The sequence below is a fragment of the Mucor mucedo genome (assembly GCF_025094135.1).
Source record: "Mucor mucedo strain NRRL 3635 chromosome Unknown EV154scaffold_22, whole genome shotgun sequence".
NCBI lineage: Eukaryota > Fungi > Mucoromycota > Mucoromycetes > Mucorales > Mucoraceae > Mucor > Mucor mucedo.
The window spans coordinates 157,529-180,322 of record NW_026252306.1 but is presented as its reverse complement, the minus strand read 5'-3'; the positions used below and the strand labels follow the sequence as shown (position 1 = coordinate 180,322).

Here is a 22,794-nt window from a genome sequence, read left to right as displayed (position 1 = left end):
TGAGCTCATCCAACATGTCCAGTAAGATATTTTGCGTAGCTGCTTCACTTGCTAATTGAGATAGATCCTAAACAGTGATTTATGAGACTTGCTGCTGCATGAAAAAAGAAATGTTTGGGCGAAAGCATATTACCTGTGTAAGGATATCCTTTTCGGGTATAGTTAAGAACCGATAGTTCTTCATGATGTGCAAGTAAAGATTATTACTAGTGTAGATATTTTCTAGCAAGGTATGAAAGAATACATGTAACGCATCTAACAATATAGATAATGGAGGTATTGGTATTTTGGATTTAGATTGTGCTTGTTGACACAAGTGCATACTCTCTTCCTCTGTTAGTACAGCCAGCTCAGTTTCGATGTAGATACACCAGTCTGAACAGGTTGTTATAAAGAAAGGTCTCCAAGTGGCCACACAAGGCGATTTCGCTTGTTGAAGTAATTCAGTAAATGTAACGATTGCAGTTACAAGTTCATTCATAATTTTTTAAATATTTTATTTATTACAAGAGTGAAGAGAGAAGGGGGGTGAATTATACAAGGTTATATTTTTTTTTAATTTCTAGAAAAATAAAGAGAGGACTGTTTCTTATTTAGAAGCGTTCATCCAAGACGCGAAGTTGAACAAAGGTTTTCACAGCCTTTTCATATACACCTAAAAAGATACTACCGCCAATGGAGATCCACATGACACGAGGACCGATACCTGAGAACAAGGCTCTTGGGCCTTCTTCAGCAGCAATACGCTTCATGGTAGAAACAATACCATCATAATGCTTCGTGCTTTGATTCTTGTTGGATAACATAATTCTAGTTTTACAGACGTCTAAGGGAGTGGTTGTAGCAGCAGCGACAGCACCAGCAAAGGAACCCATTAATGCGGCTTCATAAGGTTCGGTGGGACGACCTTGCATAGTAGCATAAGTTCTTTTGAAGTATTCGTACAATGGAAATTGGATACATGTGAATGGAATTTCACGCGCAACAGTGGATAAGAAGCCTCTGTACATGCCCAAAATACCTTCGGTACGTAACACATGCGAGACAGCAGCCGAAGTTTTGTTGAATTGCTTGGTTTGCATACGTTGTTTGATGACTTCGGTAGGGACACGTACAGTACATGCCACTGTTTCACCACAGGAAGCAGCTACCATATGAATCAAGGGTGCATATTGAGCATTATCTACAGTAGCACCTAATACACGTTTTGTAGCTTCATAAGTGACGAAAAATAAAGAAGCTAAACAAATTCAAACACGCGCATAACACACACACACATACACAAAAAAGCTTAATTTTTTTTTTTTTTTTTTTTTTTGACATGTATCTAATTTTATTATTACCACCAGGTGCACTTCCAATAACTGCTGTCAATAAACCGGAATAAATACCACGGAATCCACCTGAAGCAATGAATCCATGTTGTGATTGTAATCTGGTCTTGATGGTATCTAGATGCACAAATGTTAAATGTGTTGTCACAGTGTTTAAAGAAAGAAAAAAAAAATTTACCCAAGGGGAAAAGAGCAGTATCTACAGCTGTACCAGCACAGGCACCAGCAAGTAAAAACTGCTTCAAGTTTCCTTGTTGGTTATTGTTGCTCATTTTTTTAATATGAAAGAAATAATAAAAACAATGTGACCCCTTGCTTGTCAATCAGCGTTATGTGATTTTAATTTTTTAAATAGCCGCCTAATCCGATATTTCCCTCTCTCCACTGTTTCCTCTCTGTGCGTCATTCCCTGTGTGTACATATTTAAGGTTTTTTTTTTATTTCACATCTGATTTTCTCTCTCTCTTTCTTTTCCTTCACGTTTTTTCCCACTGCAAGACATTATGACTACACTACTTATTATCGGAGGCACAGGGCTTGTAGGGAGCTCTATTATTCGAGAAACACAAAAGAACATTCATTTGCCTAGTTACCACAATACCCATATTTTAGCACTTTCGCGTACAGCCAATGCAAAGAAGTCGGTGCCAGGTGTAAGTTTTGTGCAAGGAGATGCCCTGGATGTGGCATCGTTAAAGAGATCGTTTGAAGCGAACCCCAATGTGGTGCATACAGTGGGTACCTTGATTGAACAACGGAAATACGGTGACAATGGCACTTATGAAAGAATGAACCGAGACGCCGCCATCAATGTGGCCCACACAATGGCTTCTAAATACGACGGGATAAATCGTCGATGCTTTATTTACTTTTCTGCAGGAAATGCGCCGCCAAAATATTTATTAAATGAACGATATATTGGAGCCAAAAGAGAGGCGGAACGGTATTTACTGGGAAATAAGGAACTGAATGAAAAAATTAGAATCGTTGTGCTTCGACCAGGTACCAAAAGAAAAAACATCATGTCATTAAAAAAATATGTAGACTAAAATAAATTGAATGCAGGACTTATCTACTCATATCATCGACGTCAATTAATGCTTCCTTTGGCATTAGGCTTAATCATCGGATCTGCAATTTTAAAACCGCTCACATCATACGTTCCGTCTAGCGCAAGGTATTTCACAGATCGCCCCATATCCGATAGCGAAGTTTCACATGCAGTATTTGAGATTCTGGACGACACTGAAGTGGAAGGTATTTGTGAAATTGACAAGATTCGACAATTAGCAAAAGCATGGGAAAGAAAAAAAAGTCTTTAATAAAAAAAAAATATTATATAATTATATACATATATTAAAATGTAGTTAAATTTAAGGCCACTTGAGAATTTCTAATTTGATTTGATGATCAAAGTTGTTACATAACTCCTTTTGAGAGGGTTTATCACACAATTGTTTCACGTCTTCAGCAACCCAAATATCCAAGGTACGAATAGTGGCACTAACGACTTTAGCAATGTAAGCTTCTACTTGGTTGTTCTCACTTAATTTTCCAGCCCCGTTATTGCCAAAAGTAGAGTAAATAGATTTTCTTGTGTCTCTCACCAGGCTCTTCACAAGAGCTCCGTTATCGTAAGAAGCATATTCTGTTAATTGACGACGCATACGACCCACACAACGTGCCTTGACGTCTTCTAAAAAGTAGCAAATAGAGGGAGGGTTACCGCAACGGTAGTCCATTTTATTACCTACACACAAAGAAAGAAAAAAATTTTAATCTCCCTGTATCCCAATTATCCCCTTGTATCTCTCTCTCTCTCTCTTTCTTGTAACTTACATTCATCCATGGTCCATGATTCACCCTTGGGAGGCATCTTTCTCTCTAATCTCTTTGGACTATTACAGTCACCCTTATAAGGAAGTTCTTCATTGAAAGTAACTTGATAGAAGCCTTCAGCCAACTTCTTTTCGGATGTGGCAAAGTTGATGAATTCTGTGAGACTGGCATCGATGGAGTCCTCGATATCATCTTGTAATTCTGTCTTTTCAATCTTTTCGGTAATGACAGCAGGGACAGCAACCTTGTTGATGGATTTTGTTAACTGAGCATGCAAGTTATCAATACTGTCCTTGATCACAGGTGCGTAAGCATCGGCAAAGTTTCGAGAGACACCTCTACGGCAGTCCATCTCACAAGCAAATGTAGTGGAAGCTGCTGCTAATAAAATTAAAGAAATGCTCTTGATCAACATTTTTGGCTGGGGTAAAAAAAATATATGTGTAGAAAAAGTGAAAAAAAAAGAAAGAGAAAGCGAGAGAGGCTATTATTTTTATTTTATTTATAAAAAGATGGTTGCACCAAACGAGGCTTCAAAAAAAAAAAAAAAAAAAAAAAAATTAAAAAAAATACAGGGTTATAAATAAATTTAATACTCAATAGCCTATTAAAAAAAAGAAAGGGTTAATCAAATAATGCTAGCCACACTTGAAAAAAAAAAGGCTTACATTTTCAATACAATGACGTTGGACATTTTCAAATACTTTTAATAACTTTCTTCTTGCGCCTATTGTGTTGACCCCAGCATCCAACATGTCTTGATCAGACATTCGAACCACTTGTTTCCAATCTAAGCCAATAAACGCATGTCCGTATTTATGTAATCTTAGACTTCTTAGCCAATTTTGGACATCTATTAATTTTAAATATGAGCTATTTTTAGATTTTCTTGTTGTGGTTGTTGTTGGGGGGATATTTACCTTCCATCAGGTCAAAATCAACCGCTTCAGCGGCCATTTTATCCTTGAGTGCACGGGCTGCCGATGATCGCTTACGTCTTCTGGCTAAACCTGTCAAAGGCTTACTGGAAGAACTATCGCTTTCGTCATCTGTGTTATTATCTTCTCCAACAGCGGTGGGTGGTGGGCTCGATAAGAATTGTAATGCGGATGGTGGTGGGGTCCATTTGACGGGAGGCGAGATCACTTTATCATCCTGTCTTAATCTTGCCTGTGCTAATTCTAACGTAGACTCTGTACTTTCTTCTTGGATAGCCCATGGTAATAAATCTTCTTTTTTGGGTGTACTACTGGCAGTGGGTGTGACAGGCTTGATGAATGACCAGCTATCTTTTTTGGCTGAACAAAGAGGGAAGGGCCAGTCTGGAGTATCTGAGAAGAGGGATTTTGTAGAGGAAGAGTTTCGTAAACGAGGTGGAGAAGAGAATAAACCCCCTGTGTCACTTGCAGAGGATGGGGAGCTAGAAAGGGTGCTACTACTTGTAGTAGAAGAAGTAGTGGTAGTGACAGTGCCCTTTACTGCTTCTCTGGTTGCTAAGGCCAACTCCAAAAGGGGTCCAGGATGACTTAATCCAAGTGGTCGAGATAGAAATAGATCTCGATTACGTCTTCGCAAATCGTCTGGCTCACTCATGGCAGATTGAAGTGGCGTACGTCGTCTAGTTGTTGTGGGTGGATACATCATTTGTCTCTTTCTGCACTCATATTCGGACTCGGTAGAAATGACTGACTGACTAGAAAGACCAGTCTTCTTTTGGTGATGGTTAGAAAAGGCTTTTTGATACTGCTGTACCTCTATATAAATAAATATATATAAAAAACGTTAATCAAACTTTATTCTTGTCTCTCCTTGAACCTTAATCTAGTTTTACCACTCGAGTTGTCCTGTCCAGCAGGATATGGGTCATGGTTGGTAGAGGCTAGCTGTTGCAGTACGGTGATAAGGAATCTGATCTGTATCTGAGAAGCATTTTGAACCACAGTGTATAATGTGGCTGTTCTTTCTGCGTCTGATCTACATCGAAGCCATTGGTTGATGTTATGCAGTTCGTCTTTAAAACCTTGGTCTAAACTAGCTGCTGCAACCTCCTCGAGCATTTGTTCATAGCGTTGAATGTTTTCAAACCATCTATCAATCGCCTCTGCTACGAGACATGTGAGTAATATGAAAAACATTTTCATATAAAGTGTTTTACCTTCGGGTGAGTCCTTGTCTCGCATGGTAGGTTGTGTCTGCAGAATGTCCGAAGAAGGTCGACATTTGTATTGCAGTGGCATCGTATGACTTGTCACACTACTGCTGCTGGCTTGACGGCGTTGAGAACTGACCAGGTCTGAAGCTGTCAGGGAAGAGCGAAACGAACCAAAAGATGGCTGTCTTTGAAATGCGCCAAATAAATTTTCTTCCATCACTCGATGTACATTATGTGTAGCTGCCATATTTTCTTAAAAGTAAAGTAAAGAAAGAGAAAAGAAGAAGAAAAAAAATTAAAGAGGGGAGGCGCTAATAAATAGACAAAAACCTAATATAGTTGCACTCTCCCTTTTTTTTTCCACACGAGATTTTTTTTTATATAACAATAATAAATAATAATAATCTGGTTTACTACTATTTTACCCCTTGTAAAAAAAAAAAAAAAAAAAAAAAAAAAAAAAGTAGGGAGAGAAATGAAAAAATGGCTTAAAAAGGATTATTTAACCCCCTAAAAATATAAAATAGAAACTTTATTTTTTAAGTATTGATAACAGTTCCACCGTTGGGATGAAGAACTTGGCCAGTCATAAAGGAAGAATCGTCAGCGGCCAAAAAGACAAAGCAAGAGGCTACTTCGCAAGGCTGGGCAGGTCGCTTGAAAGGAGGGAATGAACCAAAGTTTTGGATCTCTTCTCTAGAAAAGGTATTAGGAATTAAAGGTGTCCAAACAGGTCCAGGAGCAACTGCATTGACTCGGATACGACGAGGTGCCAATTGCTGAGAAAGTGCACGGGTGAATGACACTACAGCTCCCTTGGTAGCGGAATAATCAACAAGTACATCCATACCACGATAAGCTGCAATAGAAGCTGTATTAATAATAACACCACCTGCTACAAGATGATTACAGGCCAACTTGGTCATAAAGATAGGGCCAAACACTACATGTATACATATAATTCTTATTAGCAAATTATCTTTCTTTTCCACTAACCCCATCTCATAGCTTACCGTTGGTACGGAAGGTACGCTCAACAGTCTTGCAGTCAAGGTCTTCCACCTTCATGACCTTGTGCTGCTCAGCAGCGTTATTGACAAGAATGTCCAATCTTCCAAATGCGTTCAAATGCGAATCCAATATCTCCTGGCAAGTTTCCTCATAACCTACATCGCGCGCAATTAAATTGACTTTGCAGCTACTTTGAGACTCGATTGTGTTCTTAGTATACATGGCATCGTCGTCTTCTTGTTCATCACGATATACAATGGTAATACCAGCAACACCTTCCAAGGCATAGAGGGTAGCAATGGATCGACCAATGCCACTATCAGCACCAGTAATCAGAGCGAATTTGCCTTGCAGTTTACCGGATCCCACATAGGCTTTGAAACAGGGTTTTCCATCCGAATCAAAAGCAGGTAAATGTTGAGACACAGGTGCAGGTTTCAAAAGGGAAGCAATACCAGATTTCTCCCAGTCCATGTTCTTTCGAATGGTGTTGTATTCATAAACATCGGTAGGTAAATCTTCGTCAAATCCAATAGTCATATTTTAGTATGTAGATGTCGCTTTCTCATGTTGGAGAAAATGCTTGCCTTTATATACATGTCTCTCCACTAAAAAAAAAAAAAAAGTTGTCAGATCAAACTAAAATTAGATGTTGCTAGTAAACAAATAAGGGTCTCACCCAAAAATACAACATAAATTTTCCGTGTTCTATTTCATAGGTTTGCATCTCAAACATGATGATGATGCCATGACGTTTCATCATATTATAGATAAATCCCACTTACATTTTTTTTTTATTTTGTTATTTTTAACATTCTAACTTTATTGTTTGTTACACTTTAAACTCCAAAACAAGTAATGGGTAAAAAACAAACAACTTCTTCGCTTCCTCATTTACCACATAGCATTGCTATGCCTCAAGTCCAGGTCACGGGGGAAAGACCAATGATGCCCGGTCAAAAATCCTTACCTACGGCTGATTGGAAGAACAACGACAGTGGACAGCAAATGGTACCGGGTATGGACACCAATCGTCGCGCAAACAAAAAAGCAGTGGTCAAGCAAGGTGTACCTTGTACCTCTCGTCCTTCTAAAAACCCTTTGCCGGCCAACGTAGAGCCTCCGCCCATGTTTAGCTCTCAGCCTTCCACTGTAGCTGCGCTTCGCTCAGCAACCGAGTCCAAAACACAAAAGCAGATGCATCGCATGGAAGGCGGTATTGATCCTGTGGTCTTGCTAACAAATCGCTTAGAGTCATGGAGACTAGCTATTAAAAACCTGGTGCGTAGTTGTCCTAAATACATATATATTAATAGCTTTATTTGTTTGTTTGCTCATCATCTTTTATTATTTTTAGGTGGCTTTTTTCAAGAAGGTTGTCTTGGTCGAGAACAGAACTTCCAAGGGCTTGTCGGGTGCTAGTTCAGAGATTGAATTACCTTTCAAAGGTTCCAATGGTCTATTTTTGGAAAGCGGTGGTATGCAAGATGTATTTGCAGCCATTCGTGATTACACCATGCAACATGGTATTATGCACCATGAAACTTCCAGCTATCTCCAAGGCGCCGTGATTCCTGCTTTCCGTGCCATTAAAGCGGATATTAAGACCATGATTCTCCAGATCGAAAAAGACAAGTCTCTCAAGAGTAATTATATTTACGATAGTCGTACACATGTCAACCGTTTGATCGATCGATTGGGCAAGACCATCGAGTCAGCGCAGTACTCGCCACACACGGCAGATCAAAACCCCGACCCTTTCTTGCTGAACCTCAGCGTGATTCATGCGATTCGTGACCTCTGCGATCATGAGAATAGGCTCCATGACAACATCATGAATTTGCAGCAAGAAGTGGCTATTTTTGAAGCCAAGATTATTGAGAACACGCGTCATATCTTGCAGGGTTACCATGACTACCGACTGGAGAACAAGATGGAACATCGTGATTTCATTGGTACTATCACTGACACTTTTGATAATATGGAACCCAGTACGGAATGGAACAGCTTTGTTCAACGTAACCAGTATAATCTTGTGCAAGCAAATTCGGCTTATAAGACCGAAAATGATATTGATTACCCAAGTCAGCATAGTCGCTTCGTGCGTGCTTCCAAGATTGGCCCACTTCAACTGAAAACGGGTATTACCAAGGGTTGGACCGAAGGCATCTATATTCTTACGCCAGGTTAGTTTAATTTCAACAAAAAAATTTTAGGGAGGGGGGTTTAGTTTCATATATTCTGACACATGTTTTAGCCGGTTACCTTCATGGTTACAAGACACCCAAGCACTTCCAGACTAATCCACTTCGTCCCACGTACTCTATCTTTGTGCCTCACTCAACGGTGGACACAGATGAAGACAGCTTTGAGATTCGCAGTAATCAAGACAAGAAGATCAGCATGGGCAATAATCATTATATTTTCCGAGCCCCTACACGTGCAGAAAATCAAGCCTGGTACGAATCCCTTTCGGGTCTCTCACAAAAGTTTCAATCACCCCCACTTTTGGAAAGTACCGAAAACAACTTTTCAAATACTCCCTCTCATCGTGATTTACCTCCTTTGCCTGCCAGTATCTTGCCTATTGAAGCTCAACAAAGGCGTGCTATCGAACCCGCTCCTGAACAACAACAACAACAACAACAACATGCTTCTTCTGTTCGTCAAATAGAACATAATGAAACCTCTCCTATCCGTCAAGAGTCCGCCATAGAAGAAAATAATCAGCAACAACAACAACAACAACAACAGCAGCAGCATATGGTCCCCGTGCAACGAGAGGCGACTCCTGTGCAACAAGCATCCCCTGTACGACAAGCATCTCCTATGCGTCAACAGAAGCAAGAAAATGTGCCTACTCCCAAGCAGCAATACCTGAAGGCGTACCCTGCTGCTGAGCGCGCTGATATGGACCTTGAACATCCACCTGTGCCTCCCAAGACTCCTATTGATTATAACAAGTCAAGAAACCTCGGTCGTTCTGACACTATTTCGGGTGATAACCAATTAGCTAATATTTCAGCGGGTGGTAATGCTTCTACCAATAGCTATGTAGCCGGTCCTGAAAGTCATTACCGTAGTCCTTCTCAGCAAGAGCATCATCATTCACAGACAGATGTGGGTAAATACGAGTCTACCAAACCTATTGTGACCAATGTCTATGAAGGTCGTGACAAGTCGAACCGAAATCACTCCTCTTCTCGCGATAATTTTGGTGAATATGAGTCTACCAAGCCCATTACAACAGACGTATATGAAGGTGCTGAATACACACATCGTGGTGGACAAAGTGCTCCTCGTGATAAGGATTACGGTGAATATGAGTCTACTCGACCTATCAAGACAGATGTTTATGAAGGTGTTGATTACTCACGCAGTAAGCATCATCATGGCTCTCGCAACGATTACGGTGAATATGAATCTACCAAGCCCATAATAACAGATGTATATGAAGGTGCTCAACACACACACGATGCTCATCATCATGCTTCCCGGGATCATCATCTTGGTAAGTACGAATCTTCTAAGCCTAGTAAAACAGATGTGTATGAAGGCGGGGGTAAACACACCCATGGTAAGCATCATCACTCCTCTCGCGACAACCTTGGTAAGTACGAGTCTACCAAGCCTATTAAAACAGATGTGTACGATGACGATGATACATCGGATGAGATGGATACGGCCATTCATAAGCACAGCCATAACAGCAATCTTGGCAAGTACGCCTATACTTCTTCCGACCGTGAAAAGTACTCTTTGGGAGGTCATACGCCTTTGGAAAGCAAACAGAATGAAGGCTATAGTTACGGCAAGAACTTTCGATCCGGACAGAGAACTGGTAATGAGTATGGTACTACTGAACATCACCGTGGTGATACTGGTGATGACTTTGACACTTCAGGCCGCTATACAAAGTCTAACAATATGAAGGATCATTATGAGCCCAAGATGGCAGATCGTTTTGATGATGATGAGGATTCATTCACTTTAGGTCGTGATGAATATTCTAACAGCAAGGGCGGATTACCCGGTCAATAAATGCATTATTATTATTACTATTACTACTACATTCTATTCAATCTATTTATCAATAAAAAAAAATACTTAATTTCTACTCTTTTGTGTGACTTTATATTTTGGGCTTCAAGCACAGACCTTTGAACAATGCAAAATGATGTGTGTGCATGTGTTCAATTTATACAATAACAAACAAACAAGTACAACATTTGGGGAAAGAGATTGATTAAAATAGAAGCAGGGTATTTATTTTTTTGCGAGTGTGTGTGTGTGTACATGAAATAGAGAGAGAAGAGAGAAAAAAAAAAGACAGAGATTAAGGCTTTGGGATACGAAGGGTCTTTGAGATCATTAGAGTACCACTAATGACATAGACGAGTACCAAAGGATGAATTTCCCAACCCTCAGCAATTTCATACAATTGGAAAGGCAAAGTATCTAAATACAAATCATTGTGCACGAAATAGGCAATCAAGGCCACCAATGATAAGGATGTGGGGATCGGAGTTCCTTCAAAATGATGAACCTTGCCAGTATCATCCTTTGGAGCCAGGGCTACGGTAGCATTATAACGAGCAAGACGAGCAATACCACAACAAACAAAGTAGGTCAAGGCAATTGTATCGAGATAAGAACGCATACCGACTATACAGTAGAAAGAAAACATGATCAATACCTGTTTACCAACCACTCTTTAAAAAAAAACAAAGGCTTACCTGCAAATGCCAAGGCGGCGGGTGCTAAACCGAATGATATCTACGCCGGAAGGAAAATGTGATTATCAGTATTTATACACACACACACACACACACACATATTGTCTTTTTCACTATCACACAAAACATACCAAGTCTGCTAAACTATCAAGTTCTTGTCCCAAGAGCGATGAATTGTTTCTCCAGCGTGCTACTCTTCCATCCATAAAATCAAAAAGCATGCCAAGAGGCATGAGAACCATGGATGTTTGTAAATCTCTTACATTGTTTGTGGTTAAATAACGCATTGAGCTCAATACGGATTGAACACCGCATACACCGTTCATCAATGTGATGATATCGGCTAAATAAAAGTTGCTATTATGGGATGCGCGTTTCTTTGTTTTAGTCTCGGGAGTGTCAATATCTTGTTAAATTAGCTTACCGAACCATCGAGAAGTGGCCTTGAGTGGGCTTGGATAAATTGGCGTCAGCCTTTGACAATTTCTTTTCAACGCTAGTCATTTTGAGAGAATGTGTATAAATGTAGAAAAAGAAAAAAAAATGTTTATAAAAAAAAAAAAAAAGTTTTTATTTTCCTTTATAAGTCAGCCAGTGACATCATCTTCTATTGATCGTCACTAAATAAAAAAAAATAAGATCAATACCATGACATCAATGCATCATCATCATTTCGAAGGCGACTTACCCGAATTGAAAGAGAGAAAAGGATCTTCATCATCCGGCGGAGTATGTAAATCATGATGATTTAAATCAAAACTGACGCTTTCCTTCAACGGATTAAAATGAACGGCACGGATAGGTTGTGCTTTAGAAGGAATGATGGGTGGTTTCATGTTACGCAAAAGAGCAAAATTGATACTTTTAAAGAACGCGTGGGATTTCACTTCACTTGCGCCTGCGCGTGCTCCCAATCGTTTACTTTGATTCTTGTTCAGTAATTTACGAATAAACGATTTACAGTTTCCTGTTAATCCCGTGCCTTTATAATATGGATTACTGCTATAGTCAGGGAATTCCACAGAGGATGACAAGATCATCTCAAATGTATCGTCACGCGTGGGTCCTTTAAATGGCGTATATCCGCACTATATAAATAAGGTATTTAGTCTTCTTGCCATCCTGTCATTTTATAACAGCAATTTACGTACAATCATTTCGTATACTAAAATGCCTAGTGTCCACCAATCCACCGAACTCGTGTGTCCACTTCCCCTAATGACTTCCGGAGCCAAGTATTCTAACACTGCGTGAGATGAGAAGTAAAGATTATTTAGATGGATAAGCTACCTTCTGTGCCAACAAACGAATTGGTGCGTATGTTCATACATGAACGAGTGTCCAGCATGGGCGGTTTCTACGGGTTATAGGTTAATAATTTAAAACTAAATTTTAATTTTACTGGATCCGAAAGAAATAAAATGAGGAGACGCTTTACCGAAAAAGGTGAGTTGTGTCGCACGAGCGTTGGCGGTGCAGCTGTGGGTGATTGTATCGAAAGGTCGAAATCCGACAGCATCAAATGGCCCGACTCATGTAGTAGGATGTCTATTGAAAGAGAGAGGTTATTAAATGAATAGATACATAATTTAAGAGAAAAACTCACTTTCTGGCTTAAGATCTCGAAAGACGATACCCATTAAATGCAAATATTCCAACGCAGCTACCACTTCTGCCGCATAAAATTTTGCTTCGTCCTCTTTGAGTATTCTCCCCGGTCTGTTCTGAAGGGCTGATGATTGTAAGAGGGCTATTAGTTAATGATGTATATATATACAGATCAACAAAGTGGGGAAATTTACCCCGAAAGAATTCGCCACCAACACAAAATTCCATGCAAAAATAAAGATGATCCTCGCTCTGGAAAGAGTGGTACAAGGGAACAATGAAAGGATGATTGGCTGTGGATAGAATAGCTTGTTCTGCCATAGCTCGCTTGATCTTGTTTCGCTTGATCATTTCTTTCTTGGATAGAACTAAAAATGGGTATTTTAAGAGAAAAGAGGGAGTGAATAAGGAGAAAGATCTTACCTTTCAAAGCATATAGTTTTTCGGTAGACTTGTGTTTAACCAAATATACTTTTCCAACATCGCCTTTTCCCAGTAATCTCACCTTGTCGAAATCAGCAGGACCTACTTGCACTTTATGTTTCTGTAAGGAGTAGGAAGGACTGGGAGAGGCAGGCATAGAGTGAACGGATTCTGATCGTTTAAAATACTCGGTGGTATTGGGAACAGAAGCTACTCTTCTTATCACATTATGTTGTTCTATGCTTGATATTGAATCAAAGGCTCTATTATTCAGCTTCATTTTCGTTTGAAATAACTGATCCGGTTGATAACATGGTGCTGGTGATGAAGGAATAGACATTGCAAAGAGAAAGAAATAAAAAAAGAAGAAAAGAAAAATGTAGACACACAAATTAAATAAAGTTTTTATTGGGTGTGTGTGTGGAGAATAAAAATAAAATAAAAATTAGTCGTCATTGTCTTCAAATGACAACAGAGACACTTTTTGTTGCTTCTTTTTCTTTTTTTTTACCGGTTCACCTTTTTCGGCATCAATAATGGCCTGTAAGTCTCTCTTTGAGGTATCTTTCTTTGCTCTCTTACGAAACAAGATACGGCCAGTCTCATCTACTGCAGGTTGTTCGGGCTCAATCACCTTTTCCTTTTCTTCTTCGCTCTCACTCTTTTCACCCGTATCCTTGTGAATCTCTATTAGGAGTGTTCAGCAGCAGCAACATTTTACAGCAATCTCCTTTCGTTACCTTTGCCCTTAGCGTCTAATTCCACCACTTGTGCACCGTCTAGCTCATCATAGTCTTCATCGTCCTGCCCATCCTCGTAATTCTCAAACTTTTGCATGGCTCTTTCCTTTTCCTGCGTCTTGTTCTTCATACGAGAGATAAAGGGTGCCTCCTTCTGCACATAGGATAACCCATTAGACACCTGTTTTGGTGTCAAGTCTCGTTTTGGAGCCATGTTGAATATACAAGCACGAAAAAAAAAAAAAAAAAAAAAAAAACAGAAAAAAATATATAATTTATTAAAGGCTAACGCAAGTCACACATTCGAATGGTAATGACTGAATATCTCTTTCAATAACTTTTAAAGAGTATCAATATTTCCATCTGTAAATTAATTAAACGTGTAAATTCATCTTTACCTGATCAGTAGGAAACAAGGTGACATAAATGATGCTAGAATAATTCTGAATCTTTAATTCTTGAGAGAGAATAAACAAGATATGCTTGCAATGAGTAGCTCTTGTTCTGTGGTCACGACAAGTGCAATCCAGTTTGGGCCCTATTTTCACGGTATAATTCTAACATTTTGCAAGAAATTAATGCAAAAAAAAAAAAAAAATCTCGTCCGGTCGCGTCTTGAACTTACCTGGCCTGTACTACCTCTAACTGATAAAATAAGTGAGTATTTTATTTTGTAAATAATACTAGACGATACCTTCAAACTCATGACTGAGGAAGCGTCGTGTCATTTTGCTGGATAAGAGACGAATATCTTGTTTGCAAGACCTTTGTAATCTGACCTCTGTATGCTGTATGTATGTGTAAAGTCAGTGTGATTGAATAAATAAATAATAAATAACCACACATCATTTACAAACGGCATAGGAGGGTTTTCGTTCTGTTTAATGTAATCGGAAACAGTCTCTATTTTCTTATGAATGGTAAATTTACGCAACATATCAGCTAACTCAGACTCTGTATCGCTATTGCTGCTGCTGGTATAATCCATGGGTTGAGATGCCATATTTTATTTGCTTAATACCAATATGGTACGACAAATGTGTGTGTGTGTGAGAAAGAAGGGGTTTTTGGTCGTGGGAAAAAAAGACGATTTAAATATAAACCCCTTTTTCTTTATTATTTTCTTTTTGTTTTATCTTTCTTTTCTTACTAGCAATGTTCAGTAGAGCTCATTTATCTCGTGGTATTCGATACATGTCCTCGGGTAATACACATACTATACCTAAACAAAAATCATCACTCACTCATCCTCCCCTTTTTTATTAGTGTCTGTAAGTGGTAGTGTCTAGACATCAAATATAGTTTATAACAGGTTTTATTTTTAATATAGGATCGAAATACATCGATTGGTCTAATTGGATTAGGGCAAATGGCACGTATAAATTATATACCAGTATTCAAGGAGAAAGTAAAAAAGACTCATGATATTTGTAGGGTTATGGTATGGCTAAAAATCTTGCATTGAAAGCAACTTCAACAGTCTATGTCTATGATATCAATGAAGCCGCTCTACAACGTATTAGCACCGAGTATCCCAACTTGCAAGTGGTACGTAGTGTTTCTGAGTTAGCTGAAAAGACATCAACCGTCATCACCATGCTGCCCGAGTCTGCTCACGTTGAAAAAGTCTATGAGGCATTATTACCAAACCTGGATGGCTCTAGTCGTTTAATCGACTCTAGCACCATTGATGCTAGTGTTTCAAAGGCTGTGGCCGAGAAAGTAGCTGAGAAAGGGGGATCTGCATTTGACGCACCTGTCAGTGGTGGAACCTTGGGTGCAGATGCTGGTACATTAACTTTTATGGTAGGAGCACCTTCCACACAAGCTTTTGAGACCGTAAAGCCTGTCTTATCCCTCATGGGCAAAAATGTCATCTATTGTGGACAAAATGGGTCTGGACAAGTAGCTAAACTATGTAATAACATGTTGCTAGGTATCTCCATGATTGGTGTTTCAGAAGCCATGCATTTGGGCACTCAATTGGGTATGGATCCTCATTTATTGGCTTCCATCTTGAATAATTCTACAGGTCGTTGTTGGAGTTCAGATACTTACAATCCTTATCCCGGTGTGAATCCTACCGCACCTGCTTCTAGAGACTATACAGGAGGGTTCAGTAACAAATTGATGGCAAAGGACCTTCGTTTAGCCATGAAGGCTGCCGAGAAATGTAATACCACACCCGAGTTGGGTACAATGGCTTCCAAAGTCTATGAAAAGCTATCCACAACAAAGAACTTTGACACTTTAGATTTCTCTAGCGTATTCAAGGTAACATTTTTTAAAAGATCGTCCAATAAAAAGAAAGTAGTACTAATTAGCCCCAAATATAGTGGATCTCCCAAAAATGATGGAACATTAAGTTTAATAAAAAATATATACAATTTTGTCCACTCTAATTTACAATTGATTTCTTGTTTTTGTCTAGTAAATAAATAAACCACTCCCGTCCCTTCTAAAGCGACACAAAGTCTTTTTCTTTTTGTTGTGTGATATTTCTAGTATTGATAACCCATTTGATATATTCATAGACACTCCAACTGATGGCAGCACTAGGCATATGGGTCAAAACGCGTGGTTTAAATCCTCGAAAGAAGCCTCGAATACCGTATCTGGACATGATGATACCTGTTGCCTCTCTAAAGCCTTTTACATTTCGAATCTGTGCATCTTGACTGGATCCTCTTGTTTGAAGTAAAGTTTTCACTACATCCATGGGCGTCGTAAGGGAAGATGCAACTGCACCTGCCAATCCACCCGCAATCACGTGTGTCTTGGGATCGTACTGTGGGCCATCTGGATTCAACACTTTACGGAAAAATTCATATGTTGCAAACTGGATCGATTGAAAGGGAACTGACATGACAAGTGTAGTAGGGAGGGATATATAAAATGCTGCAAGTCCTTCTTTCGTATATACGCTGTGTGCACACTCTCGAATACTCTTATACACGGAATCTCGTAACTGCATTCTCTGCTTTACCACTAACATGTTGTAATATCGTTTAGTCTCACTCTACCAAAAAAAAACTCCTCCACTTACCATCAAAGGGATTCATCAGCGCATCATGAGCCAAAGTGGCACATGCACCTGCTCCGGCAGAGGAGACGAAATGATGTCCACTGGCATTAGCCCCGAAATACTCTTTACAATATTCATAAGTGGCGAAATGTAACGCATGAGCTGGTCCAGCACCTAAAACTACCGAATTGACACCTTTCCATAAATTACGAAGGGTAACGGGTTGTTGTTGGACCGCCTTTGTTGCCGTGCTACCAATCACTTGCATTCGAGTCTATATATATTAAGGGTTAAACTAAGTTATCCCGTGTGAATACATTGTACACATACCTTGATACTATCGACAGGATACATGGCACAATGCTCTGCAATACCAGCAAGTGCACCCGCAAAGGCATTTTGGGTCATGGTAGTGTTACTACCAAGCGACTCATAATCATATTCGTCGTCGCTCATTCTGCAGCTTAAAAAAATAGAAAAGAGAAGGAAGGGAAGGAGGTGGAAAAACAGGGAGCCTGGCTTGTTTTAAAGGTCCTCTTTTTTTTTTTTTTTTTTTTTTCTTAGCACTAAAATAAAATTATCAATCTTTTATAAAGGTTGATCTATGCGGTAAAGACTGGGTAATTTCAGAACGGTTCTTACGACGGTTTGTTTGAAAATAACTATCGATATTTTGTTATTTATATACTTTACAACACTGTCAATCTATTCTTTTTACCAAAAAAAAAAAAAATGTGATGGCTCTAAACAAGAATATTTTTCCAAATACAGACTGTTTGTGTTTAATTACAATCAAGAGCACAATCGAATTTTAACATGTACAAACTCGATTTTTATTATTATTATTATTATTATTATTATTCAGGTGTGTATCGTGTTTTAAAGCAGTAAGATGAAAAATCTTCAATTTTTTAATTAAATTCTGGTTCTCCCCATAAAGAGAACTTATCGGGGCTCCGATAACCTTATTTGACAGCGTATCACTTTCAGGGCTGGCTAAACTATTATGAGAGAAATGGGTGGCTTTGGATGACATGGTGGCAATAGATTGTCAGAAGGTTTATTTTAGAAAGAAACAATGCAAATGTTGCATGTAAATGAGCTTGTAGAATCCATTTTATACTAGCATCTAACTTTTCTTCATTGAATAGCCAGTAAACAAATGGCTAGATATTTTAATTGGGTTTATTATAGACAGTCGTGTCAAGAGATTCCCCTCTATAAAAAAAAGATGCTTTTCTATTTTGTTCAATCACAAATCACTGTCTGATTCGTATTCAGGAAGAGGTTGGGTAGCTGCTTTTGCTAAACCCTCGTGGTATTGCTTGATCAAATAAGCATCTACTTCAATCTTAGGAGGAGCAAGAACTGGAGAATTAATGAACTCCAGGGTAGGCTCACCGACCAAATGTTGAGCCAAATAAAGAAATGGCTTTTCAATGTTATAGTTAGACTTGGCAGAGGTATAATAAAACGGCAAGTTATTTCGTCTGTGATAACTGATTTGTCTGGGTGTAACACTACACTCTTTTATATCCACCTTATTGCCGCAAATGACTATAGGCATATTTTCACACACACGAGCGAGATCCCGGTGCCATTGAGGAACACGCTTGTAAGTAAGTCGAGATGTAATGTCAAACATGATGATGCCGCCATGTCCTCCATGGTAGTCATCATCGCGTAAACTACCCGCCTTTTCCCGTCCAGTTGTATCCCACACGTTAAATACAACAGGTCCAAAGTTGGTTTCGAAGGGAAGTGAATAAATGACAAACCCGTCTTTCTTTTCGGCTTTGCCATTTAAATGACACTTGATAAATGTTGTCTTGCCAGTACCACTATCACCGACAAGGATGAGCTTAAATATAAATGGAATCTGGTCTGCCATGTTTTATTGAATGCTTCAAGAAAATAATAGAGACTAAACTTAAATCGCCGTTACTTGTGTCCTCTAAAAATACGTCGTACCAGGGCGAAGCAGCTTCTCTCTCACTCACACACTAAATCACTATGCTGGCTGATGCGACTGCCTTTGACAGGACAAGGCAAACCAACCCAGGATTTCTGGATAGATCAAAATCGGGAAAAAAATCGAAAAAGTACAGCAAAGGGGATTGATGTGTCCTTAGATCAAGTAAACATAATTTGTGAGTTAGTAATAAGCTGAACAGAACGATGAGAGTTTCTTCTTTTGGTGCAATTAAACAGATCCAATTGGTTTTATATGTGGCGTATAAGAGTGTAACGCGTGTATTTGGAAATATTTATATGAATTCCATAAACAAAAGAAGAGGGGCTTACTCTTATTATAAATAGTTGAAATTCTTTAAAGTACCTCTTCAATTTCACATTTTCGGATGATGCTCCTCATTTTTCTAGTAGCAGGGGATATATAATACGCATGGAGACATTTTTGATGTTATGGTTACACTTTTTACTTGACAATACGACTAAATCTTTAGAACAAAAAAAAAAAAAAAAAAAAAAAAAAAAAAAAAAAAAAAAAAAAAAAAAAAAAAAAAAAATCGTCAAACATACTCTGCGAAATAGAATGGCTCTGTCTGAAATCCTCTTCTATTATAAACAGATTCATATGATTTGTGATTTACATTTTTAGGCTTTGTAAGCTTATACACTTTTTATCTACGTCATATACAGCCAGCAATATAATCATGGAAGCTTTAATTAAAGAAAACTAAAAGGTGATACCAAATTTAAACACATTTATACCACCCTAATTTATTTGGCTTAATTCATTTGGCTCAATTTATTTAGCTAATTCATTTGCCTCGGTCATTAGCTCACCCATATGAGCATAACAGCATGTACATCCAAAAAGTTTATATCGCAACCATTGAGTCCAATAGAAAAAAATAAATTAAAAGAACAGTAGGGGAGAGATTGACCTTCTTTTAATCTACTGCAAAACAGTGATAATAAAAGAGAAAATACCATGACATTACCTCAATACAGTTTTAAACGAATTGCTATAATTCTAGGATAACTACTCGGTTTTTTTTGAATAAAATAAAATAATGATTGCCGTTAAATGAGAGAAATATATGATTTGACACGCATAACTATGACCAGATTAATACATGCTTTGACATGTTTGATAAAGTTTAGCTCAATGGGTACAAGACACTAGGTTATAAAGACGTAAGATAGTAAAAACCTTTTAAAGTGGATGCAATATGTTTTGAGAGTATTACTGCTCGTAATTTGACAAGGCATTGGAGTGCTTCTCCCGTTTAATTTAAGAGCATAAATCAACGTTTTTAATTGGGGGGGGGTTATTATATGATGTTAATCAGCATACAGCGCGTCTAGTGATTTATTTCTTTGTGCAATGGTAAGGCACTTTTTCTCTCTCCTTGTCATTACAAAATTACCAGAATAAAACAATAAATCCAGGAACTGTAGCATGATCTACAAAAGACTAAGACTATTTAGGAGTGACATTTTTTTAAAAATATAAATTTGCAGTAATAAGAAGGAAAGGGAGCTAAAATAATAAACTCGGGCCGCCTATATTATAGCTTTATGACGCAAATGTAGAGTCTCCCCAAAGAGCACAACATGTGTGTGTGTGTGTGTGTGTATTCCGAGGAGATGACTTTGTATCCCTGTATTTTATAAGGAATCTCCTCAATTTAATCAAGCAAGTAAAAATAGACCATCAGTCCTGTTTTCCGTGCACAGCCCTTGTTTAACAATAAAGCGAGTAGCTATTTATTGATCACTCTTAAGAAGGGAGAGAGAGACTCTCAATGAAATAATAAAGACCCGGGAGTTCATCTCCTTTGCACAAGTAAATAAAGGGAGATCATTCTATATCCTTGAGATATCCAAAAATAGACGACTCTAAATCAACTCGGTAAACGTCTGTGCACCTTCAAATTGCTTTTAATCTACTGTGGCGTTGCTCCTTAAGCTCTTTTTCCCCCCTTTTAAATAATAATAAACTCCCCGTTGTTTTCTTCTCCTGTCAAAATAATGCATGCTCCCTTTTTGCCTCTATTCACGTCATTTACATATATATATATATATTTTTTTAATGGTAGAAAAAATAAAGGGGAAGGAAATCATAAAAAAAGAAAGCATAACAACCAATAAAGAAAGAAAGAAAAGTGTGTCATAGGGTAAATGGTTTCATCCGCTCAGCAAATCGTGTCGCAGGAAATAATGAGAAAAAGAAAAAAAAAATAAAGATGAAAAAGATATAAAAATAAAGAGAAAAGGTTTAAACAAAGGCACGATAACAATCAGAGCGTAAAGGTTCCATGATTGGTTTGTAAGTAACAAAATCTTCGTTTAATAGTCTTTGTTGAAAAAGATCGGAGGGAGAGTCAGATTCCGACTCACTAGTGGTATTTGTTGGTGAGCTAGGTGGAGTTAAGTTATTAATCATACTAACAAAATAATTAGAGATAAATAATCGATCCAGCATGACTTCTTTTTAGTTTTACCTGTAGGACTTCCATTTCGGATCATGACAGCGTTGATGTCTCGACAAGGTAGTTTTACGAGTAAAGGATTTACCGCAGTCTAAAGATAAACAAACATAGGGTCTTTTACCAGTATGTGTGCGTCGATGTCTAGCTAAAGAGGAAGACTATAAGAGTAAAATTGAGTTTTTTTTTTTTTTTTTTTTTTTTTTTTTTTTTTTTTTTTTTTTTTTTTTGGGTCTATGACGCACACACACAAGTAAACTTACATCGCTAAATGATTTTCCACAAGCTTCATGTTCACAAACATGAGGTCTTTCTCCCGTATGAGTGCGATAATGAACAGTAAGCGCAGATCGTTGAATAAACTGCTTTCCACATGTAGGCCATTTACAGTGATAGGGTCTTTCACCTGTATGAATTCGGATGTGTCGGGAAAGGTCTGAACGGCGTGAGAAGGCTTTTGAACACTCTGACCAATTACAGCCAAAAGGCTTTTCATTTACTAATGGTTCGTTTAATAAGTTACGAATATCCATCTAGTCCAATAGTATGCAAAAATAAAAAGAGTAAAAGGATGATGGGCTTAGTGAAAGGAAATGACGTATTTGGTGCTTATAAAAGAAAGTTATGAAATTTATAAAAAAAAAAAAAAAAGAAAAAAAAAATAAAAAAAAAAATTTCGCATCATTTATATGAGGTGAAAAAAGTAAGGGAGATTGCACTTGTTACCTTATATGGAGATGTGCTACTGTTCTGACAAGTTTGTCCCCTCTTTGTTTTTTTTTGTTTTTTTTTTCGTGAGGTATAAATAGAAATTCTCCTCTCTCTCTCTCTTAGTATGTTGTCTCAAGGAATTACTTTAAAAGTAAGTTGCACATCATTTTGTGGAGAAGTAATACATAAAGTGTTTAATTAATCATTGTAATTTTCGTTAAAAGGTTATTGCCACGTTGTGTAGGACAAAACTATTACAATTGGTAAATAAATGAATTGATCCGTACCTATGGCAAGCTACTAAGTGACGGAACTTCAATTAGCCATACACCATTTCCCTGTTTTTCCCCTGAATTTGACACTGTACATCTCTCAATCACCTTACTCCAAAATCACATACAATTTTGTGTCACGCAGCTAGACAACACCTCTACAATTAACTTACTCTAATCTAACACGTTATCTAAAAATTCATCGGACCATTTTGTCCCCAGCTTAGGCAATTTTCTTTTCCTTCTTTATAAGTGCACTCAAACGAAAATTATTAAATGCGCTTGTAAACCCAAAACCTTACACCACCATGTATTCTACAAAAAGAGATTCTGCTACTGAGTCGATAGTTTCGACTATTTAGTTTGTATATGCTTGTCGTAATACAGGAAAGAAAAACTGCCTCAAAACAAAGTTAATATTCAATACACTTGCTACATGTAGACCTATCGATCAAACTAGAACTCAATGACATGAAGGTCTAGAAA

General features: G+C 38.1%; 14 protein-coding genes across 14 annotated transcripts; 3 read left to right on the top strand and 11 right to left on the bottom strand.

The window, feature by feature from the left end:
• Nucleotides 1–357: 357 nt before the first annotated feature.
• On the bottom strand, nucleotides 358–1,639 carry EV154DRAFT_131873 (mitochondrial carrier domain-containing protein). Its single transcript, XM_051594022.1, has 3 exons — nucleotides 1,513–1,639; nucleotides 1,344–1,451; nucleotides 358–1,240 (listed from the first exon to the last, which is right to left on the bottom strand). The coding sequence occupies exons 1-3, from the start codon at nucleotides 1,604–1,606 to the stop codon at nucleotides 594–596; spliced, it is 849 nt and encodes a 282-aa protein (XP_051460171.1). The 5' UTR covers nucleotides 1,607–1,639; the 3' UTR covers nucleotides 358–593.
• A 111-nt stretch (nucleotides 1,640–1,750) lies between these two features.
• On the top strand, nucleotides 1,751–2,703 carry EV154DRAFT_500680 (uncharacterized protein). Its single transcript, XM_051600618.1, has 2 exons — nucleotides 1,751–2,336; nucleotides 2,400–2,703. Exons 1-2 carry the CDS (start codon nucleotides 1,838–1,840, stop codon nucleotides 2,654–2,656), a joined length of 756 nt encoding a protein of 251 aa, XP_051460170.1. The 5' UTR covers nucleotides 1,751–1,837; the 3' UTR covers nucleotides 2,657–2,703.
• Nucleotides 2,633–3,642, bottom strand: EV154DRAFT_500677 (uncharacterized protein). The gene is made up of 2 exons (XM_051600617.1): nucleotides 3,174–3,642; nucleotides 2,633–3,084 (listed from the first exon to the last, which is right to left on the bottom strand). Exons 1-2 carry the CDS (start codon nucleotides 3,586–3,588, stop codon nucleotides 2,708–2,710), a joined length of 792 nt encoding a protein of 263 aa, XP_051460169.1. The 5' UTR covers nucleotides 3,589–3,642; the 3' UTR covers nucleotides 2,633–2,707.
• Nucleotides 3,643–4,052: 410 nt separating this feature from the next.
• Nucleotides 4,053–5,230, bottom strand: EV154DRAFT_416368 (uncharacterized protein; the record flags this gene model as incomplete). The annotated part of the gene is made up of 2 exons (XM_051595731.1): nucleotides 4,053–4,858; nucleotides 5,008–5,230. 2 exons carry the CDS (start codon nucleotides 5,228–5,230, stop codon nucleotides 4,053–4,055), a joined length of 1,029 nt encoding a protein of 342 aa, XP_051460168.1.
• Nucleotides 5,231–5,809: 579 nt separating this feature from the next.
• EV154DRAFT_439400 (uncharacterized protein) lies at nucleotides 5,810–6,883 on the bottom strand. Its single transcript, XM_051596898.1, has 2 exons — nucleotides 6,339–6,883; nucleotides 5,810–6,268 (listed from the first exon to the last, which is right to left on the bottom strand). Exons 1-2 carry the CDS (start codon nucleotides 6,874–6,876, stop codon nucleotides 5,865–5,867), a joined length of 942 nt encoding a protein of 313 aa, XP_051460167.1. The 5' UTR covers nucleotides 6,877–6,883; the 3' UTR covers nucleotides 5,810–5,864.
• Nucleotides 6,884–7,152: 269 nt separating this feature from the next.
• EV154DRAFT_600591 (uncharacterized protein) lies at nucleotides 7,153–10,377 on the top strand (the record flags this gene model as incomplete). Its single annotated transcript, XM_051607174.1, has 3 exons — nucleotides 7,153–7,617; nucleotides 7,694–8,522; nucleotides 8,594–10,377. Exons 1-3 carry the CDS (start codon nucleotides 7,195–7,197, stop codon nucleotides 10,375–10,377), a joined length of 3,036 nt encoding a protein of 1,011 aa, XP_051460166.1. The 5' UTR covers nucleotides 7,153–7,194.
• Nucleotides 10,378–10,582: 205 nt separating this feature from the next.
• Nucleotides 10,583–11,670, bottom strand: EV154DRAFT_500667 (CDP-diacylglycerol--serine O-phosphatidyltransferase). The gene is made up of 4 exons (XM_051600616.1): nucleotides 11,497–11,670; nucleotides 11,204–11,429; nucleotides 11,073–11,112; nucleotides 10,583–11,001 (listed from the first exon to the last, which is right to left on the bottom strand). The coding sequence occupies exons 1-4, from the start codon at nucleotides 11,574–11,576 to the stop codon at nucleotides 10,673–10,675; spliced, it is 675 nt and encodes a 224-aa protein (XP_051460165.1). The 5' UTR covers nucleotides 11,577–11,670; the 3' UTR covers nucleotides 10,583–10,672.
• Nucleotides 11,649–13,482, bottom strand: EV154DRAFT_500665 (kinase-like domain-containing protein). The gene is made up of 8 exons (XM_051600615.1): nucleotides 13,104–13,482; nucleotides 12,875–13,048; nucleotides 12,679–12,804; nucleotides 12,511–12,620; nucleotides 12,363–12,429; nucleotides 12,224–12,312; nucleotides 11,761–12,160; nucleotides 11,649–11,692 (listed from the first exon to the last, which is right to left on the bottom strand). The coding sequence occupies exons 1-8, from the start codon at nucleotides 13,441–13,443 to the stop codon at nucleotides 11,673–11,675; spliced, it is 1,326 nt and encodes a 441-aa protein (XP_051460164.1). The 5' UTR covers nucleotides 13,444–13,482; the 3' UTR covers nucleotides 11,649–11,672.
• A 4-nt stretch (nucleotides 13,483–13,486) lies between these two features.
• Nucleotides 13,487–14,110, bottom strand: EV154DRAFT_500662 (uncharacterized protein). The gene is made up of 2 exons (XM_051600614.1): nucleotides 13,846–14,110; nucleotides 13,487–13,792 (listed from the first exon to the last, which is right to left on the bottom strand). Exons 1-2 carry the CDS (start codon nucleotides 14,055–14,057, stop codon nucleotides 13,549–13,551), a joined length of 456 nt encoding a protein of 151 aa, XP_051460163.1. The 5' UTR covers nucleotides 14,058–14,110; the 3' UTR covers nucleotides 13,487–13,548.
• An 18-nt stretch (nucleotides 14,111–14,128) lies between these two features.
• Nucleotides 14,129–14,983, bottom strand: EV154DRAFT_600588 (uncharacterized protein; the record flags this gene model as incomplete). Its single annotated transcript, XM_051607173.1, has 5 exons — nucleotides 14,688–14,983; nucleotides 14,538–14,631; nucleotides 14,469–14,488; nucleotides 14,242–14,400; nucleotides 14,129–14,170 (listed from the first exon to the last, which is right to left on the bottom strand). The coding sequence occupies exons 1-5, from the start codon at nucleotides 14,844–14,846 to the stop codon at nucleotides 14,129–14,131; spliced, it is 474 nt and encodes a 157-aa protein (XP_051460162.1). The 5' UTR covers nucleotides 14,847–14,983.
• A 293-nt stretch (nucleotides 14,984–15,276) lies between these two features.
• EV154DRAFT_500658 (3-hydroxyisobutyrate dehydrogenase) lies at nucleotides 15,277–16,318 on the top strand. Its single transcript, XM_051600613.1, has 2 exons — nucleotides 15,277–16,117; nucleotides 16,180–16,318. Exons 1-2 carry the CDS (start codon nucleotides 15,287–15,289, stop codon nucleotides 16,195–16,197), a joined length of 849 nt encoding a protein of 282 aa, XP_051460161.1. The 5' UTR covers nucleotides 15,277–15,286; the 3' UTR covers nucleotides 16,198–16,318.
• On the bottom strand, nucleotides 16,302–17,324 carry EV154DRAFT_460537 (mitochondrial carrier domain-containing protein; the record flags this gene model as incomplete). The annotated part of the gene is made up of 3 exons (XM_051597520.1): nucleotides 16,302–16,831; nucleotides 16,890–17,142; nucleotides 17,199–17,324. 3 exons carry the CDS (start codon nucleotides 17,322–17,324, stop codon nucleotides 16,302–16,304), a joined length of 909 nt encoding a protein of 302 aa, XP_051460160.1.
• Nucleotides 17,325–17,922: 598 nt separating this feature from the next.
• EV154DRAFT_581973 (putative GTP-binding nuclear protein Ran) lies at nucleotides 17,923–18,759 on the bottom strand (the record flags this gene model as incomplete). The annotated part of the gene is made up of 1 exon (XM_051606659.1): nucleotides 17,923–18,759. The coding sequence occupies one exon, from the start codon at nucleotides 18,757–18,759 to the stop codon at nucleotides 18,121–18,123; it is 639 nt and encodes a 212-aa protein (XP_051460159.1). The 3' UTR covers nucleotides 17,923–18,120.
• A 2,138-nt stretch (nucleotides 18,760–20,897) lies between these two features.
• On the bottom strand, nucleotides 20,898–21,947 carry EV154DRAFT_500640 (uncharacterized protein). Its single transcript, XM_051600612.1, has 3 exons — nucleotides 21,589–21,947; nucleotides 21,341–21,486; nucleotides 20,898–21,283 (listed from the first exon to the last, which is right to left on the bottom strand). The coding sequence occupies exons 1-3, from the start codon at nucleotides 21,856–21,858 to the stop codon at nucleotides 21,115–21,117; spliced, it is 585 nt and encodes a 194-aa protein (XP_051460158.1). The 5' UTR covers nucleotides 21,859–21,947; the 3' UTR covers nucleotides 20,898–21,114.
• Between the last annotated feature and the right edge of the window lie 847 nt (nucleotides 21,948–22,794).

Excerpts from the sequence above, each read along its gene's own strand:
- EV154DRAFT_500665 (XM_051600615.1), bottom strand. The coding sequence starts at position 13,443 with ATGTCTATTCCTTCATCACCAGCACCATGTTATCAACCGGATCAGTTA. Across the intron at positions 13,049-13,103 it reads AAAACTATATGCTTTGAAAG|TTCTATCCAAGAAAGAAATG; the intron begins GTAAGATCTTTC and ends ACCCATTTTTAG. Across the intron at positions 12,805-12,874 it reads TGGTGGCGAATTCTTTCGGG|CCCTTCAGAACAGACCGGGG; the intron begins GTAAATTTCCCC and ends TACAATCATCAG.
- EV154DRAFT_500658 (XM_051600613.1), top strand. The coding sequence starts at position 15,287 with ATGGCTAAAAATCTTGCATTGAAAGCAACTTCAACAGTCTATGTCTAT.
- EV154DRAFT_131873 (XM_051594022.1), bottom strand. The coding sequence starts at position 1,606 with ATGAGCAACAATAACCAACAAGGAAACTTGAAGCAGTTTTTACTTGCT. Across the intron at positions 1,452-1,512 it reads TACTGCTCTTTTCCCCTTGG|ATACCATCAAGACCAGATTA; the intron begins GTAAATTTTTTT and ends TTGTGCATCTAG. Across the intron at positions 1,241-1,343 it reads TATTGGAAGTGCACCTGGTG|CTTCTTTATTTTTCGTCACT; the intron begins GTAATAATAAAA and ends GAATTTGTTTAG.
- EV154DRAFT_500667 (XM_051600616.1), bottom strand. The coding sequence starts at position 11,576 with ATGACTAGCGTTGAAAAGAAATTGTCAAAGGCTGACGCCAATTTATCC. Across the intron at positions 11,113-11,203 it reads TTGATAGTTTAGCAGACTTG|ATATCATTCGGTTTAGCACC; the intron begins GTATGTTTTGTG and ends CTTCCGGCGTAG. Across the intron at positions 11,002-11,072 it reads CGCCGCCTTGGCATTTGCAG|TCGGTATGCGTTCTTATCTC; the intron begins GTAAGCCTTTGT and ends TCTACTGTATAG.
- EV154DRAFT_500640 (XM_051600612.1), bottom strand. The coding sequence starts at position 21,858 with ATGGATATTCGTAACTTATTAAACGAACCATTAGTAAATGAAAAGCCT. Across the intron at positions 21,487-21,588 it reads GTGGAAAATCATTTAGCGAT|TCTTCCTCTTTAGCTAGACA; the intron begins GTAAGTTTACTT and ends TTACTCTTATAG. Across the intron at positions 21,284-21,340 it reads CCGAAATGGAAGTCCTACAG|TATGATTAATAACTTAACTC; the intron begins GTAAAACTAAAA and ends TTATTTTGTTAG.
- EV154DRAFT_439400 (XM_051596898.1), bottom strand. The coding sequence starts at position 6,876 with ATGACTATTGGATTTGACGAAGATTTACCTACCGATGTTTATGAATAC. Across the intron at positions 6,269-6,338 it reads GCGTACCTTCCGTACCAACG|TGTTTGGCCCTATCTTTATG; the intron begins GTAAGCTATGAG and ends GTATACATGTAG.
- EV154DRAFT_500662 (XM_051600614.1), bottom strand. The coding sequence starts at position 14,057 with ATGGCTCCAAAACGAGACTTGACACCAAAACAGGTGTCTAATGGGTTA. Across the intron at positions 13,793-13,845 it reads GAATTAGACGCTAAGGGCAA|AGAGATTCACAAGGATACGG; the intron begins AGGTAACGAAAG and ends AACACTCCTAAT.
- EV154DRAFT_500677 (XM_051600617.1), bottom strand. The coding sequence starts at position 3,588 with ATGTTGATCAAGAGCATTTCTTTAATTTTATTAGCAGCAGCTTCCACT. Across the intron at positions 3,085-3,173 it reads ATCATGGACCATGGATGAAT|GTAATAAAATGGACTACCGT; the intron begins GTAAGTTACAAG and ends CTTTGTGTGTAG.
- EV154DRAFT_500680 (XM_051600618.1), top strand. The coding sequence starts at position 1,838 with ATGACTACACTACTTATTATCGGAGGCACAGGGCTTGTAGGGAGCTCT. Across the intron at positions 2,337-2,399 it reads AATCGTTGTGCTTCGACCAG|GACTTATCTACTCATATCAT; the intron begins GTACCAAAAGAA and ends AATTGAATGCAG.